The sequence below is a fragment of the Lutra lutra genome, chromosome 7 (genome assembly GCF_902655055.1).
Source record: "Lutra lutra chromosome 7, mLutLut1.2, whole genome shotgun sequence".
Taxonomy (NCBI): domain Eukaryota; kingdom Metazoa; phylum Chordata; class Mammalia; order Carnivora; family Mustelidae; genus Lutra; species Lutra lutra.
The window spans coordinates 47,817,394-47,836,284 of NC_062284.1; the positions used below are offsets into that span (position 1 = coordinate 47,817,394).

Sequence of the window (18,891 nt, forward strand, 5' to 3'; positions counted from 1 at the left end):
GCACAGTAACATTAGCCACAAGAGAAATGGGCCTAATAGAATTGTTTTTATCATGGCCCAGGTTAATTATCCACTGAGAGGTACTTGAGATGAATAAATACAATTGCTGTGTTCTCCAATATTCTAACCCATTGTACCTTAAACTGTACTTGAATTCAAGTATACATTCCTAGCCTTTTAAAACCTCATTGGTAGAACAGAAGTAAGTACCCACAGACTAGAGTAATTCACCCTATACTTTCTTTAAAAGCATCTTCTCGGAATCAAAATGTGTAATATAAGCCCAGAAGATATTTATTTGGAGGAGATCCTTCTCATTAGGCCGTAACATTGGGACAATATACCACCAAAACATCCAATTTATATAGTCTTTGATTTCCATCTCTATCTGCAATGATAGCCTGGATAAATCTGTTTATGGTTGGCAACCATGAGGTCTGAAGTAGCCATGAGCTCGTCAATGGAAAGAACCATAGCCCAAGAGGAGACTTGGAGGACGTGGGTACGAATAGAGCCCCACAGCTGCTGTCATAGCCTTGTGGTCATGGGAACATCATTCAGTCTCTAAGGACTGAGATGTCCCATCTGTATCCTGAGAAGACAAATTGGTTTGTTCACAGCCATCGTCAGGGCCACAGCTCTGATTCTGGGACTCCCAGATTAATGCTGCATTGGCGCTTTCGGGAACTGCCAGCCTCTGGCACAGAGTAATGATAACTGCAGCTGCCTCCGGGGCAGAGGTAGGGAGCATGAGACAAGATAGGCCTTGGAGGAGCTGGCAGGCGTGGCTGAGAGAAGAGGGGAAGCTCTTCTGGAAGCACCAGAAGCTATACAAGCTAAACAAGCAAAGATAGAGGTGGAGAAGAAGGAATAACAGAAGGTGGCTTGGAGCTTTGCCTAACCAACTTGAGTTTTTATAAAGGGAAGAGAGCAAAAGATGTGGCTGGATGGGTAAGGCCAACTGATGGTTGGCCTTGAATGGGCTACTGAAATCTAATTGTGTGATCTCAGCTTAGATCCTAAAAAGAAGGGCTGAAGGCAGTTTCTGAAATTAGATCACTTCTCCAGATGCTCTCACCGAATGGCAGCTTTAGAATTCTCCAGAACGATCCCTTTCCCTTGATGTCCTCATTGGTTATTAAACTATTTCCTCTCTCTGTGGCAATAAAGATTTCTTGAATAGCATTATCTAGCAGTATCTCTTGAACTTGTTCAATGCTCCTGAAACGGCCTATTTAGACTTCTGCAGGAAGCCCTGACCATTTCCATGCAGCTCTGTCCCTGTCATACGAATGGCCACCCAGAGCTGCCAGTCCCCCACTGAATAGTCCCCACTGCTCCCGAGGACTCTACTAGAACCCCATCCTTAATCCGCACATCTCACCTCTCCCTCCAGCGTAAGTTCAAAACAGGGTCTAGGGCAAGATTGGTGGAGGCAGGAGAGCAGGTAGAGCACAGGGGTGATTGGCTCCTCGCAAATGCTGTCTGCCCTCCTCCCAACTCCACCCTGCACCCCTTCTCCACACTCTCCCTTCCTTATTGCTAGTTACCAGCATCAACACTGGACAGTGTAAGGCGCCCCCAATCTCACCCACTTCCTAACTCACTGTGGTCCCAACTGCTTATGCAAAGAAGGGGACTATCTGCATCCAAGTGTTTTCTAAAATATGGGTGTGTTTCCCGACTTCTCAAAGCTAACCAGGAAAAAAAAAGGGGGGGGAGTGGTATTCAGGGGCTAGGCTTTTGTCTTCCTATGTTTGCTCTTTTGCAAGAAGCAAAAACCTTAAGAATAGGTCCAAAGTGCTCTTATCCTTAGAACAGGAGTCACAAAAGTAAGTCTGCTGGGGCTGGCAGGTGACCTCCAGTCTATACCTGCGTCGCAGGTCGGCAGTTTGCAGCTTTGAGAGCCCAGGAGTGCTCCTGATTTGGTGCAACCCAGGGTATGACCCTCAACTTCACAGTGAGAGATCTCATTCTGTCAGACCTGGATCCATCTCTTGGACTCAACTGAACTCGTGAGAGACCGACATATAAACTGGAATGTCATCGTACTTATTCTAAGGAGAGCTGTAATGGGCGGACAAGCCTGAATGTTCGAGTCAGCCTGATCTGGTGAGCGCATTGTTTCCTTCTTAAAAAGCGACACGGAAGGCCCCGTTAGAAGGCTGCTCGGTGAACACGGAAACTGACTGAGGATAATTAGTTGGACGAGCCTCACGGTGAGCAGCACCACACGTCCATAGTCTGATGCATCCATCTGTGAAGCTACTCCTGCCAAAGGGATATGAATACCTCCCCGCGGAGTGTTTTATGGACACTGAGAAATTCTGACTCTCCGATTCAAGTTTTTATAATAAATAGCTACGATCTGCTTGAACCTGACTCTGTGCATTATGTTGCACTGCCCTGAGCTTCTTATATCCGTGCCCACATCAGCCAGTGGAGTGAGTGATAGGACTCCCATCTTACTGGTAAACTGAGGCATAGAAAAATTACGTCTCTTGCTTCAGTCGTGCGATTAGTGAGTGGGACCACCCAGATTCAAATCCAGGTCTATCCAGTATTGCAGCCTATGTTCTTAACCACTGCCTTCCTTTCTACTAATTTCCTACTATAAAAGGGAATTCTACCTCCAGTTGGCCCCCAATTTGGTAACACTAGTTACATGACCTTCCTATCGGGGGCCTGAGTCTTTCAAAGCAATTTAGGCACAGAGCTTACCGCACCAATCTTGACTCATCTTGTTAGCCTAAGGCTCAGAGTTGGGGATAGGAGTGGGGGGACACATCTCATTGCCACTACTCTTTCTTCCTATCTGAATCACTGTAAATACCCAGAGCAGGAGAGGGACCCCGGCTGGAAGAAATCAGAGGCATGAGGAGGAGGCATCAGGAGGAGAAAGAGAAAGACAAGAGAGGTGAGAAGGAACCAATAATGCAAGGGATCCTTGGGGATTTCTGGGTGACATACCCTGCTTCCCTGTCTCCCAGGGAGAGCCCAGGTGTGGTATTTAGTGCTGGATACTTTGTCAAGCCACTGAGGCCACTTAGAGCAAAGGAATTCTCTTTTCCACATGCCAGGCTGGTGAGAGAGGCCCAGATGTGGCCAGTGGTTAGGTTCAGTTGTACTAATATCTCATGTGACCTAACCACTTTGTTCAATGTGTTCTAAAGAAAATTCTCTTCTGAGTTTCAAAATACTGTTTTCCATTTCTAACCCCCTCAAAAGGGGCTGATCCTCATAGAACGTTATCAGGAGACACTGTAAAGTGAAAACAGGCATTGATGCAAGAGAGGTAGCTGACTGTCAAGAAAACATTATCCCAACCTCCTCTTCTTGACCCACTTAAAGATTAGATACTTAATATTGGATTCATTTAATATCTCCCCCCGACACACACAATTTAGTGGGGGGGGGAGGATTCTTTCTGCCAAGAATTTTTAAAACTGCATCCTTCTCATTGTGGAATTATCATCTTATCTAAAACATTGAAATCCCAAGGGAAGATGCTGCCATTTTCCCACAGTTGTGGGTTTATTATTCCATTTACCCACAGCTTCAAGTGTAGGACCTAAACCTCCATAGAAGGGAAGATCATTCCCCCACAAGTTCCCAATTTCTAATCTTGAACACTTTCAGGACACCTCGCTGTGCTTTAGCTCTGGGCTGCATCTTAAGCTGAAATGTATTACCTGCCCAGGACACTGCCTTTTAAGTAATAGCCAGCATTTCTGAGTGCTTCTCCATGCTGGGCATGATGGAAGTACAATATACACAGTTTAGCTCACGTAATCTTCACAGTAACCCTGTGAGTTAAATATGATTACCACTTCCATTTTGTATTTGGGGAAACAGAAGCAAAGTGGCTGAATAACTTGCCCAAAGTCACATAGCTCTAAGTCCAAGAGTCATAATTCAAACTCAGCCAGTCTGTCTATGATACCCCCAGGTAGCATTAAAGATGATGAGTTTGACCTACACCTGAGGAGTAGATCTGGGACCCAGCCCCAAACTGCTCCCTTGATGACGAAGGAATTTGCTGGAGAAATTTCTCTGCCTTAGTCTGGGAATAGAAGTAAAAGATCAGACTACTTAGTAAGAGGCTATATTACCTCAGGGATTAGGACAAGAAGGGGAGCTGTTACTCTTCTGCCCAGGCCCAGGCTTATTAAGATAGAATTGACAAATAATACTGTGTAAGTTTAAGGGGTCCAGTTTGATGGTTTGATACACGTATATACTTTACTTTGAAATGGTATCGTCCATCACCTCACATAATTACCTCTTCTCTGTATGTGTTGTGAGAACATTTAAGATCTACTCTCGGGGTGCCTGGGTGGCTCAGTTGGTTGAGCGTCTGCCTTTGGCTCAGGTCATGTTCTGGGGTCCTGGGATAGCGCCTGGAGTCAGGCTCCCCATTCGTCAGGGAGTCTGCTTCTACCTCTCCTTTTGTCCCTCCCCGCCCCCACCTCAATCGTACTGTCTCTCTCAAATAAATAAAATGTTAAAAAAAACAACAACCCTACTCTCTAGAGCTGGTACTTTTAAAGATGGAAACTTACTTCAATTAAACCGTAAAATCCTTTGAGGACAGGGAACGTATCACCAACAGCAAACATGGTGCCATGTCTCATAAGAACCCGACATAAACATATTGTTGCTTGTTGCAAATGTGGTTAATGACTTTGAATAACAACCTGGTAAAGACCCGTATCATTGAGTTAGGCTGTGTCAAGTTAATTTAAATAATGAAATACCATGTACCTCATTTGGCTACATTTGTAGAGCACTCCTCTTTTTTGGCCATAAAAAATATCTCCCTAGATCTCTTCAGGGAGAATTTATTCCCCTTCCCTACATCATTGCATGCTTTTATTTTTTTTTTTATTTTTTTTTTAAAGATTTTATTTATTTATTTGACAGAGAGAGATCACAAGTAGAGAGGCAGGCAGAGAGAGAGAGAGAGGGAAGCAGGCTCCCTGCTGAGCAGAGAGCCCGACACGGGACTCGATCCCAGGACCCTGAGATCATGACCTGAGCCGAAGGCAGCAGCTTAACCCACTGAGCCACCCAGGCGCCCCATCATTGCATGCTTTTAAAGCTTGACACACTAGGCCTTGAATTTACTGAGCCACATCAAAGAACAGTTGAATAAATAAAAAGATGTATCATATTCCCGAAAAGGATAAATGATTATAATAAGAATGCCAGTTGTTTCCAAATTAATATCTAATGTAATTTCAATCAAGATTCTTATGGGTTTTATTTGGTCTACGTGGAATATTAATTCTCTTCAACTTGCCAATGTTCATCATCTCGAAAAATAAATGGGCAAAAGCTTCAGGGTTTTTTTTTTTTTTCTAAAGAAGATTAATGAAGGTAAATTTTCCAGATAACTTGCTAAAACATATGATAACATTAACATAATTATAATAGTATCCTATGGGTAGAAAAATTGACAGATCAATGGGATTAAAAAAGAATGAGCACGGCTATTGACTTTAGTGTAAAAAATAATTTTGAATGTAAGGAAGGTGACACTGTAGGTCAGGGGGAAAGTCACTGCCAAGTCAGTGCCAAGTCAGGTGCCAAGTCACTGGAATAAGATTTGAGAAGAGAGCATTCAGTCAAATCCTAACTTCACATCCTAAACCAAAGAAAACTACTGATAGATTAAAGTGAAATGTTAAAAAATAATAATAATAAGAAAGCTGTAAAAGGAGAACTCGCTTTCAAGTTAGCCAAAGGAAGATTTTTTAACACCGTAGCTTCACACAATATTAGCAGTGCGCCTTACAAGAAAAATCCATGTTTTTATTGGGCCCCAGTCCTGGATCAGTCACTGACTTCTATGTGATCTGGGGGCAAATCACTTATATTCTTTGGACCTTGGTTTGTTCATTGGTAAATTTAGGGCATTGGATCACACCCGTCCCTAAGATTTCTCCCAGTTCTGACAACCTACCATTCTGATTCTGAGCAAAATCAATTTCCTTTGGTTCCCTTCCTTTCCCTCTTCTGACCACCACCAAGATGTAAAAAACAGAAAAGCAGATCAGGTGACACTGTTTTCTCTTCTGATTGTGGAAACAAAATTCACAGAAGGTTCTGATGTTTTCTCTTTGCAGTTATGCATTTCGAAAAGCATCTATTGAGTGCTTATTGTACACCTGACCTTGTCCTAGTGACTTTTACAGGTTACCACTTTTAATACTTATAGTGTGTAAGAGAGATCATCACTTCCATTTTACAGATAAAAAACCCAGGGCGGGGGTGCCTGGGTGGCTCAGTGAGTTAAGCCTTTGCCTTCGGCTCAGGTCATGATCCCGGGGTCCTGGGATCAAGCCCCACATCAGGCTCTCTGCTCCCTGGGGAGCCTGCTTCCTTCTCTCTCTCTGCCTGCCTCTCTGCCTACTTGTGAGCTCTGTCAAATAAATAAATAAAATCTTAAAAAAAAAAAAAAAAAGAAAGAAACCCAGAGCATAGAGGCTAAGATTAATGACCAAGCTTTTTAATTAATATGTGGCTTACTCATGGGGCGCCTGGGTGGCTCAGTGGGTTAAAGCCTCTGCCTTTGGCTCAGGTCATGGTCCCAGGGTCCTGGGATCGAGCCCTGCATGGGGCTCTCTGCTCAGCAGGGAGCCTACTTCCCTTCCTCTCTCTCTGCCTGCCTCTCTGCCTACCTGTGATCTCTGTCTGTCAAATAAATAAATAAAATATTAAAAAAATATGTGGCTTACTCAGAATTTGGGCCTATATTTACTTTTGACAGTCTGTTTCAGAGTCTAGGAAAATTATCCCAAAAGAAATGATGAAAAGGACAGGGTCTTACACACACACACACACACACACACACACACACAGACTACCAAGATGACGAAATACTATTCCCTACAAATCAGTTTCTCTACTAATGAATAATGAATTTTTTAAACGGGCTGGATTTGTATATGGGGTGAATGCCATCCTTGACTTAAGCCAAAATACTTGAATCGGACGTGCTCCTAGCGTGCTCTCAGGTTTGCCTGGCCATCTCTCCGGCAGAGTTTACTGATACAGCATAGAAATTATGGCAAAGCCCTGCGGAGTCGTTGAAGTGAAAGTCTCAATACTGCTCAGGAAGGGATGCCAAATTAAATAAAGAGAGCCCCCAGGAGTTCTGCAGCTGCGTGCCAACCCAGCTGCTGGTATGAGGTAAATGAGGACCAAACTCCCTCTCACTTGTGACCCTTGCCGGTATTTAAACAACAACGCCTGGAGACTGGCACAGTATTCTAGACTAAGGCGATGAATTGCCAGTGCAAAAATAATTATAAGACGTGATAAACCCATCCACAAAGTCTTTCTTTGGTTTTCACTGAAAGGGCCACCACTTAAACTCACTTCCTCTCATGGGCTGAGACCACTGATTCAATCTAAGTATCAGTTTGAAATACACAGCCCTAAGTTTACAGAAGAAGAACGGCAGAGAACCCAGAGGTCTCCGGTTGCGGTCTTTTCATATCTTGTGACAATGTTTGAGTGGTGGTGTGGTATAATATTCACCGATATGCAAAAGTCACAAGGGTGAGCAACTCAAGTCATTCTTTTTTCTTGTATGAGATGTAACAGACGTGTAGATGAAATCCCAGTGCTTTATTGTTCTCTTGTAATCGCTTTTCCAGAAGGTTTAAATTTCTACTGGAATGCCACAGAGCAATGCTATTAAATTTACAGAGGAAAAATAGCAATAAGAAGTAATTAGACTTCTATTTGAATCCATCGAAAAAGCCCTGAATCCAGTGTGTTTCAAGCTCCTTCGAAGAAACATTTTATGTAAAACCAAGTTATCCCTTATCTTTTCACTTTGCAGAATGGTCTCACAGTAATGAAGCACAGTGATTACAGTTGTTAGCTATATACTAACCCTCTGGTCAGTTTTTTTCCAAAATGTATTCCAAAGAATACTGGTTCCTTGGAACATGAATAGGTGTTCCATGAAAGGAGAGTTTTGTGGCCCCATAAAAACAGGAAACGTAAGGTTGAAGCAAGTCAGGCTGACCTTTACACCATTAAGCCACCTGGAGTCACGACCTGGCTGGAGTGCACCATGAGTCTTCCGGAGGAGGGTGTCTGTGCAGTGAGCAGTGTTGCCCAAACCTCTGCTGACCCTTTTTCACAGAATAGCTCATAGAACTATACTCAGAGAAAGGCACTTTGGGAAGTTTTGCTTAAGTGCCGCATTTTAACTATTTTCACTGGAAAAGTGTTAGGACGATACTACATATTTTCCTACTTTGTCTGATATTAATACAGCCACTTCTTCTTCCTTTGGCTTTCTGTTTATGTGGTATATCAACCTTTTGTGATTATCACTTAAATTCAAATTCACCTTGGGGTACCTGCGTGGCTCAATTGGTTAAGCATCCAGCTCTTGATTTTGGCTCAGGTCATGATCTCAGGGTCATGAGATTGAGCCCCATGTTGGGCTCTGCTCTGGGCATGGAGTCTGCTTAAGAGTCTCTCTCACCCTCTCCCTCTGTCCCTTCCCACTGCGCATATGTGCTCTGTCTCGCTAAAATTTAATTTAATTAAATTAAATTAAAATTCACCTCTTATTGATAGCATATAGTTTTATCCTGTGGTTAAAATCCAGTATGATAATCTCTGCTTTTTAATTAGAGTGTTTAGTCCATTTTCATTTAATATAATTATTGACATGCTTTGATGTAGAACAATTATTTTTCTACTTGTTTTCTATTTCTACCATCTCTTTTTTGTTCTTTTGTTGTCTGCCTAACTTAGGGTTATATGATTAAAAAATTTTTTTAATAGTCTGTTATATTAACTTTTGAACTACACCTCTTTGTGCTATTTTTAGTGGTTGCTCTAGGATTTACAATATGCACCCTCAACTTATTAAGTTTCCTCAGAGTTAATATTGTACCAGTTCAAGTACAACGTAAGGAACTTGCAACTAGGGGCGTCTGGGTGGATCAGTTGGTTAAATGTCTGCCTTCAGCTCCCGTCATGATTCTGGAGTCCCAGGATTTAGGCCTGCATCAGACTCCCTGCTCAGCATGGGAGTCTGCTTCTCCCTCTGCCCCTCACCCCACTGCTTATGCCCTCCCTCTTTTTCTCCCTGTCAAATAAATAAATTAAATCTCAGGGAAAAAAGAAAAGGAACTTGCAACTATAGAATTCCATTTGTGCTATTGTCCCAATCTTTTGCGGTAATGTCACGTGATTTAAATGTATTGTAAACTGTTATAAATTTTTGCCTTAAATAGCCAGTTGTCTTTCAGAGAAATTAAGAGAAGAAAAATACATAGTATTTTATATTTACAACAGACATCTAAGTTTCCATCTTGTGTCATTTTCTGTCCTCCTAAAAAACTTCCTTTAAGCATTTCTTGCCTGCTTAAGGCAAAGCAACACATGTCTACTGGTGACTCATTGTTTTCTTTTGCCCTCCCCCCCAAAGTCTTTATATTGCTTTTACATAGAATTGTGGGTTGTCAGGGCTTTTTTTAAAAATTCAATGCTTTAAAGTTCCATTGTTTCTAATAAGTCAGTCATCATTTGGATCATTGATTCTCTCTATTGAATGGATCTTTCTTTTCTTTTTTTTTTTTCCCTGACTGCTTTCAAGTTTTTCTCTTTGTCTTTAGCTTCCAGGGGGTTGGTTATGTTGAGTCCATGTGTTTATCCTCCTTGAGGTTCATTGAGCTTCTAAGATCATCTGTAAATTTATGTTTTCCAGAAAACTTGGGAGACATTTGGCCATTATTTTGTTATTTTCCTCCACATTTCTCTCTCTCCTCTCTTTCTGGGACTTCAGTCACATACAAATTTTACAACATGATATTGTCCCATGGGTTACTGAAGATCTATTTTTTTTTTCTTAAGATCTTATTTATTTATTTGAGAGAGAGAGAGAGCGCATGAGAGGGGAGAGGTCAGAGGGAGAAGCAGACTCCCTGCTAAGCAGGGAGCTGGATGTAGGACTCAATCCCAGGACTCCAGGATTGTGACCAGAGCCAAAGGCAGCTGCTTAACCAACTGCCCAAGATCTATTCTTTAAAATTTTTTTTCTTTCTATTCTTCAGATTAGATAATATCTGTTGATTTTTCTTCTTCAAGTTCACCTTCTTTCCTTCTTCCCATTCCAATCTGCTGTCAAGCCTATCTGACAAATTTTCATTTCGCATATTCCACTCTTCAGTTCTAGAATTTCCATTTGGTTCTTTTTCTATTGTTTTCATTTCTCTACCAAGAATTTCCATCTGTTAATTCCTTATGATAATATTTCCTTTAATGTCCTTAAAGTATGTATAATAACAGCTTTAAAGTCTTTATCTGCTAATTCTGCCCTCTGAATCTTCTTGACATCCTGTTTCTTTTTTTAAACTACTTTATTAAAGTATGATTGACATACAAAAAGCTGTGCATATTTAATGTATACAACTTGGTGAATTTGAAGATTACATGTACACCTGTGAAAACATCACCACCATCTTTTCCGTAAAACATCATCTCTAAGATCTGTTACAATTGACAACTGTTTCTCCTGTGTAAACATTTTGCCATTTCTTTGTAGATAGAGTGAATTTTTTATTGTTATGAACATTATAAATGATGTGTTATGGAGACTCTGAATTCTGCACCTTGCTCTCTAATGTGTTGATGACTGTTCAAATAGGCAATTAATTTGTTAGACTCAAATTCCACAAACTCTCTCCTTGGTGAGTAGCAGCTGAAATCTCTGCTCAGTTTTTTTTCAAATTGTTAACTGGTGCATCTTTGCTGGACTCCTTAGAATCTCTTCCATTTAGGTGTAGCTTAGGGGTCTGCCAAGGATTTGTATGGCATTTATTTGTAAATTTTGGGTCTCTGCCTTGCAACTTCCATTTTTTTCTGTGATTTCCCCCTCATTTTCAGCCTTTTTAGAGCCTACAGCCCATTCTCTGACTTTTCTAGCCAGTAAGACTGTGACTTCCTTCTGCATCTCATAGACTGAGAAGTACTTCCAGGCCAGAAGTCACACACACACAAACCTCAGCTGTTGTAGTTCCCTTTCTGCAAGGTTAACTTTCTTCTAGCTTCTGTCTTATCTTCAGGAGGGTTAGTCAGTTATAAGCTACTCCACCATTACCAAAAGCATAAGTAGGTCATTATTGAGTCTTGCTTGGTGTTGTATTACCTCTATCAAAAAGAAAAACATTTGCTATTTATATATCTTTGTTAATTGCTCCTTTCCAATATGTTATAAGTGATTATATATATATATGTATATATATATGTATATATATATATATTTTTAAGATTTTTGTTTATTTATTTGACAGACAGAGGTCACAAGTAGGCAGAGAGGCAGGCAGAGAGAGAGGGGGAAGCAGGCTCCCTCCTGAGCAGAGAGCCCAATGCAGGGCTCGATCCCAGGACCCTGGGATCATGACCTGAGCTGAAGGCAGAGGCTTAACCCACTGAGCCACCCAGGTGCCCCAAAGTGGTTATATATATATTTTTAAATGTTCTTTTGCTCTATTCCTTCCTTAAATGAGATAAGACAAGACAGATGAACTCTGAATTATGAAATGCCTTGAGGATACTATACAAATAATTATAATATATGTTGTAAATATAATAAGAGAAGTACAAAAAAGCTATAGGAACTGGGAGGAGGAAGAAATCAGAAGTGATTTCCTAAAGGAGGTTACCTTTAAGCTAGTTGTTAAAAGGTGACAGGAATTTAGTAGCCGGAACTAAGCAGGAACATTCTAGAAGGAACATTAGAAGCATTGCAGAAAAGTGGGAGGCTAGAGACTCAAGTCTTATTGGGTACAGCTGTAAGTATAATTTATAACTCAAAATCAATACTTAGAATTTCATGGCATAAACATACTGCCACACACAATATGAGTGACTCTCACACCAATGTTAAAGGTAAGAAGCCAGATACAAAAGGATACATTCTGTAATAATCCCTTTATGTAAATTTTAGAACAGAAAAATAATAGCTGGGTGTGAATTCAGAATAGTGGTTACTGTTGGGCAATCAGAATGACTGACAGGAAGCATGAGAGAGGCCTTGGGGATGCTTGCAATGTTCTACTTATTGTTCTGGATGCTGGTTTCCCAGTGTCTGTTTTGTGAAAGTGTATCAACTGATGACCTTATGATTTGTGCCTTTTCAAAAATGAATGTTATACTTTGATAAAATGTTTATGTAAAAAAAGCCCCAATTTCTGATTTGAAAAAAGTTTATATTGTGCATCTCTATATATTAATTCAGTAATTCCTCACAATGGCCTCACGAAAGATCAGTGATGCTGAGTTTTATGCAAAATTTAATTATATAAATTTGAAATACCATGACATAAGATAATAATAATAAATTATTGCTGCATACACAGAGTTTGAGATAATTCAAATCCCCCTAACTTTAAAAAAATAAAATAAATTTCACTTTTTTCAAAGCTGGTGCAGTCTGAGTGAGCTTAAGATATATTTATGCTGGAGTTTCCACAGAGAAACCATCTGAGTACATAAAAATGCCCTGCACTATTAGGATATAAATTCCACAAATGTAATAAATAACAGTAGATTAAACACAGCAGTGATTTCTCTCATGTCACATAGTTTATGACTGATATGGCTGTTATGCAATGTCAGGCACCCCCACATTTTCTATCTGTGATCTAAGATGGCTAAGAGGGCTGCCAGGCTCCCACCATCATGTCTGTATTCCAACCAGTAAAGTCACTATGATTGCTATACTACTGGCCAGAATCCTGTCTCTAAGACATATCAAGCTACAAAGGGAGGCTGGGAAATGTAGATTCTGACTGTGTAGCACATTGGAAGCCATGCAGAAGTTTCTGTCATAGCTGCCATTCCTTGTCAGACTGTCTCAATTCTCTGAGTTCAGAATTATGAAATGCCTCTAGGAACAAATTCTTTACATAAAATTCAGCTGCCCTGAAGCTAAGAATATCCATATTTTACAGAAGATACAACTGAGACTCAGAGAAATTAAATGACTTTCCCCCACACATTGCTAATTAAATGACAGAGCTAGGACTGAGGTCCAGTGCTCCAAGCCCATGACCTTTGCTCTTGTGCCACAGATGCCTCCCAAGGGAGTTTTTCTTCTAGCTCCAAGAATGCTGGTAATCCTTAGTCTGAGAGAAAGTGAAGTTCCTATCTATATGAAAGGATGCTGAGAAAGGGGACAGAGTGATATGGTTTTACCATGAGGGCAGGAGTAGGGCTGGTGACCTGAGCTGTGTCTGGTTTGAAAGGTTCAAAAACTCAGGAAGCAAGAAAATGTAGTAAAAAGCACTGCGCCATGAAGCAGTGATGTGCTCTTTTAGTTCTGCCTCTATTCGGCAGATCAGATGTGTGTCCTAGCTATTTTCCCTTCCTGATCATTAGTATGCCATCCATCATATGGGGAGGAGGACTGGGGCAGGATTGGATGTGCAAGGTTGTAGAATCTGGCCATGCAGTTTTAAATTCACCAAGCAGAAGATTCTGGAGCACAGAAGGGTGTGACATACTTCCAAACCTCACCCCTCCCTGCCCCTCAGAAATATTGCTGGTAAATTATCAAAATATTGAGATTCTCAGAAATGCTATAAAATCTGGAGAGAAGACAATCAAACAGGCATCCTTATCTTTTTTCTCTTTTGACAAGGGGACTTGGAAGAAAGAAGTGAAATTGGAAAGCAAATAATATGTCTAATTCTTCCAGAGAAAAGTGACATTTTCAGGATTCTGTTGAAATGACCCAAAACCCTTGGGGCTAGAGGGAGGGAGGGAGGACTAAGTAGAGAAAATTCTGGTATAGGATGTTCATCAAAATCTTAGGAGAGGAAGAACAGCCTACATATTTTAACAAAGAATGCATGTATCCTAAAACAGAGGCTTCCCCGACCCAAGCCCTCAGATAACAGAAAGGCTGAGAACACTCAGAATACCCAGTTCTCGCACATTGCTGGGAAAGGAAACACATAGGTAGCAGACAACAGGGACGGAGATGCTACATCAGAGCAAGCAGATAGTTGGGGCAAAGCTGCCCAAGAACATACAAGGGGGAAAGAAATGGTATGGCCACTATACTGATTTATTATATAAAGGCCAGTATTTCATCCAGAGCTAACAAAAGTGTGGGAGGGGAGAGAGGGACTACCATGGGCTGCAAAAGACAAAGCCTAACCCAGAAAAAAAAATCTAACTCAAGGAACAGAAGGAATTTTCTCACAATTTCTTCACATTATAGCACAGCTTGATAGGAACATAAATTAAGTAAAACTAGAGCTCAGCCAGGAGATGATAAAATAGCAGAATGAGATTTAAAAAAAGGGAAGTTGCAGACACAAGGAAACAAATTGAATACCAAAATACTTTATGGAACTAATAAATAAACTATAAATAGAAGAATAGAGCAGACACTGCTGAACACTGAAATATGGGCACGGAGAAAAGACTGTAAACACAGCAAATGCAAAGGAAAAAGACAAAGGAAATTAGAAGCTAATAGATAATGCATAGTAGTTTGTTATAGGCTAAGCTGCTGTAACAAAGAAATCCGAAAATATAATGCCATAAATAGATCAGTTTATTTCTCACTCACAAAACAGTCCACAGGTAAGAAGTCTCTAGCATAACTGAGAGAGGGTTCCTTCTGTCTGGATGCTGTCTCATCTCATTCCTGTGGTTACACACCTTCTCGTTCCAGTGGTTGAAGCTGACTCCTCTCTACACCCATGTTTCAGCCCACAGAAAGGAAAAAGATAGTCCAGGGCAAGCATTCTAAGGAGATGGACCAGAGGTTATGCTTATCACTGTTGCTTATGTCTTACTGGTCTGAATTTGGTCACATGTCCACATTTAGCCACCAGGGACAATGGGAAACATAGTCTGGACTGGACAGCCATATGCTCAGCTAAAAGCACCGTATTCTAAAATGAAACAGGAGAGAATGAACAGTTAGGTACTACAATATGAAAGATAAAGATGAGCCAACACTTAATGACACTTGGTATCTCTAAAATGGAGAACCCAGCAAATGAAAGAGAAGATGTATCCAACAATATCATCGAAGAAAAATTTCCAGAAGTGAAGAAAGAATGAGATCTACAAGTGGAAAGAAAGCACTGAATCCCAGGAAATTTTGATTTAGAGAATTACATCAAGCCATTTTCTAGTTAAACACGTGGACTTCAAAAATGAGGAATGTTTCAGACATCCAGGCAGAAAGAAAAATCACCGACAAGGGGTGAGGAATCAGGCTGCATCAGATTTCACAATAGTCATTGTAGAAGACAATGGGTCAGTGTCTGCAAAATTTTGAGAAAAGAAAGGATGACCCCAGGTATCATTCAAGTATAAATATTCATGAACACTTGTTGGAAAGGACTGCTTTTTAACCAAAGGCAGGCAACTAAGAAGTCAATTAAAATAGAGGAGACTGTGTGGCCCAGTCAGTTGAGCTGACTCTTGATTTCGGCTCAGTCATGATCTCAGGGTCATGAGATTGAGCCCTGCATCAGGCTCCATGCTCAGCATGGAGTCTGCTCAAGATCCTCTCTCCTCTCCCTCTGCCCCTCCCCCATTCTTGTTATCACTGTCTCTCTCTCTCTCAAAAATAAATAAATAGATGAACTGTAAAAGACTCTTAACTGTAGGAAACAAACTGAGGGTTGCTGGAGGGAAGGTCGGTGGAGGGATGGGATAACTAGGTGACAGACATTAAGGAGGGCACTTGATGTAATGAGCACTGGGTGTTCTATGCAACCGATGAGTCACTAAATTCCACCCCTGAAACTAATAACACACTATATGTTAATTGATTATAAATAAAATTTTAAAAATAAATAAAAAGGAAAAAAAGTCAATCAAAATGAGGAACAAAAAGTCAATCAAAATGAGGAACTTAAGCATGGAGGAGCCATGACAGGGGATCCATTTACACGTAAGGTGAAACTAAACAATCCTAGTGATTATGGTTTCAAAACAGAATGTGGATATTATAAATCTGGACAATATAATAATAATAATATAATAAAAAATTGGGAGGTGAGGAAGGGGGATATGGGTAGCAAGAGAGTTCTAATGTTCTCATCTTTTGAAGATGGGGTATATTATTCAAATTTAAAACGCAATTTTAAAAAAACCTAAATGTTTTTCATAATCACCTTTATTTAACTGCAGGGTAGGAGTCCACAAACGACTGCCTGAGGGCAGACCACCTATTTTTGTACATAAAGTTTCACTAGAACATAGAGCTACCATTTGTTTACATATTGTCTATGCTACTTTTCAGCTATAACAACAGACCAGAACAGCCTAAAACATTTACTGTCTGGCCCTTTAAAAAAAAATTGCCAACCCTTGCAGAGAAATCTTTTTAAACTCCTAGGAATCTTGTGGTAAAAAATATTGACTTGAGGTTTAATAATTTGTTGAGTTTAATTCAGCCTTTCCCCCTCCTATTAAATTCATGTCAAAAATTAAGTTTAATAATGTAATATAAATCCTATTTTTATAAAACGATACATTAATCATTCCAAAGATGTCAGGATAATGGATCACCTAATGATGTTTGGCATGGTTTCTTAAACTTCCATCTTTGTGTTTTTCTGCATTAATTGGAATCTTTATAATGAGCATATATCATTTTTTACCAGAATCATAAAATAGAATGATTTTTCTATTTGAAAACACTAGAAGCAAATATACCAAGATATTAACAATGATTAATTCTGGCTGGCAGGAATGTGATTGCTGTTTTCTTTTTTAAGCTTTTCTATATATATATTTTAACTTTGAAAAACAATTAAGCTGTTATGGAAGGTTTAGGCATAAAGTAACAGAGTTTTGGAAAGAGCCATGACACACCAGCTACAAAGAACATTGTTCTCTTTCTATGGTAGTCCATATCATGTTATACAAGCTACAGAGCCTGGTTCCAGCCCCCAAATATAAAGCATGACATAAAGGAGAAGCCAGAAGCAGATGATACTCAACTTCTGTTAGGCAATCGGCACTTTCATAAAGCCGGTTTCTTCCATTTGCGCCAACCTACCGTTCCCCCAGTTTTGTCTCCCACCCTGCACTCCTGGCACACACACCATACTCCAGCCGCCTGAGATCCTCACCTTCCCTGAAATCTTCACGCATCTGTGTTGTGTCCTGCTTCGTCACCACCATTCTCCCTCTAATTGCATCCTCTTCTCCGCGTGATCTGAAATTCAGTGCTTCTTTTAAGACACAATTTTCAGTTACTGCAGTCTATCCCAACCTTGGCTGCACATCAGAATCACCCGGGGAGCGTGACGCCCTGGCCCCAGCCCAGCTATGCGGATTTATTGGCCCAGAGTTGGGGCCCAGACAGCAGTATTTTTAAAAAGCTCCCTGACAGATTCTAACATAGAGCTCGGGGGGAGTCACCTTGAAGCCTTCTTCACTGCCAGCATGCAGGGTCAGTAACTCCCTCTTCGGCACTCCCATTGCCCTGAGCGTGCCCATCCCTCCTGAAACTTAAGGCCCATTGCACTGAAGTTAGCGTTCTATAGTACGTGCTCAGTGAGGGCTGAAGGTTGCACATGCGTTCTCCCTCCAAGCCAGCACACATGCAGGAGGTCGTCCTCACCGGGGGAGCCGGACGGCGGAGGGGGCTCATTTCTTTCTGTGATCTCGACGAGATGTCAGCCCCCAGGTGTAACTCTCTTCTCCATGCCCCCCCCACCCCCACACACACGCCACATCTGGCTTCACATGGTTGAGATAGACGCAATTGAAACAATTAAAGAAACCAGGGTTATGAGCGTGCTGACTGCCTGACCGGATGCTAGCATCACCTGCCTTCCAACCTCTCCCTTGTGTCACACTTCGCGTTGTGGTTTATGTGGGATCCTGCTGCTTGGGCTGTCAAGAGCAGGCTGTCGGCTGCACTTTGTCAAAGACTTTCAGAAAATCCAGATAAATGATGCTCTGTGCTCTGAAACTGCCAAACCTGTACTTTACCTCTTCACGGTGCTTGACAATTTTATTTAAGTGGAATCCTTCTCTCTTCCTCCGATTTACCTTTCCCTCCCTGACCCTGATATCAATCAGACAAGTGGAGACCCTTCCCTTTTTGCTACTGAAAATCAGCTATGCACGGGCCATGCCAGCGGTACAGTACCGTGGGTGACTGGGACATCCTGGAGGCCACTTGGGTCTGGGGGTGAGGTCTTGGGTCTGGGGGGTGAGGTGGGGCGAGGATTGCTGAGGATGAGAAAGAGACCAAGGTGGATTGTCAAGATGGAATTTCCATAATGACATTACATGCCCTTGAACTCCTTGCTGTCATTAAGGCAAGGCCTGTGGAGGGGAACCTGCGTGGCTCAGTTAAGCATCTGCCTTTGGTTCAGGTCATGATCCCAGGGTACTAGGATGGAGTCCCTATGTGGGTCTCCCTGCTCAGTTGGGAGACTGCTTCTCATTCTCCCTCTGCCCCTCCCCATGCTTGTGCTCTGCTTTTCCCTCTCTCTCTATCTCAAATAAATAAAATCTTAAAAAAAAAAAAAAAGGCAACGCCCATGATACTCCCCTTTCCTCTTCCAATTCACCTGGAAGGCAGGAAATTGCACTGTTTACTCCTTCCTGTTAAAAAAAAAAACAAAAACAAAAACAAAAAAAACAACCTACTTAGGGTATTTTAAATTGTCCTCACCAAACATTTGGTGTTCACAGGATGGTAGTTGTTTACAGTTTCCCTTAAGCCCCACCATCCTTTGTTCAGACATTTTTTAGCCAAGAGATACTTATTCGGGGAGGTGATTTTCTCCCTGCCCCCTGGCCCCCCACAACTCTTCATGAATTTCCCTTTCTTTTCCTATTACCTTGAGGAGCAATAAGATA

General features: G+C 41.2%; 1 protein-coding gene across 7 annotated transcripts in view; it reads left to right on the forward strand.

Annotated features, from left to right (window-relative positions):
• The window catches only part of IQCH (IQ motif containing H), a 189,211-nt gene that overhangs the window by 39,519 nt on the left and 130,801 nt on the right, over window positions 1-18,891 (forward strand). The window contains exon 6 of one of the 7 annotated variants that reach the window (XM_047738475.1): window positions 1,884-2,349. The exons of the other annotated variants lie outside the window; for them this stretch is intronic. Coding sequence (XP_047594431.1) covers window positions 1,884-1,904 — 21 coding nt within the window. The 3' untranslated portion in view covers window positions 1,905-2,349. Of the gene's footprint in view, window positions 1-1,883; window positions 2,350-18,891 lie in introns of those variants that run through there. 7 annotated transcript variants of the gene reach the window in all.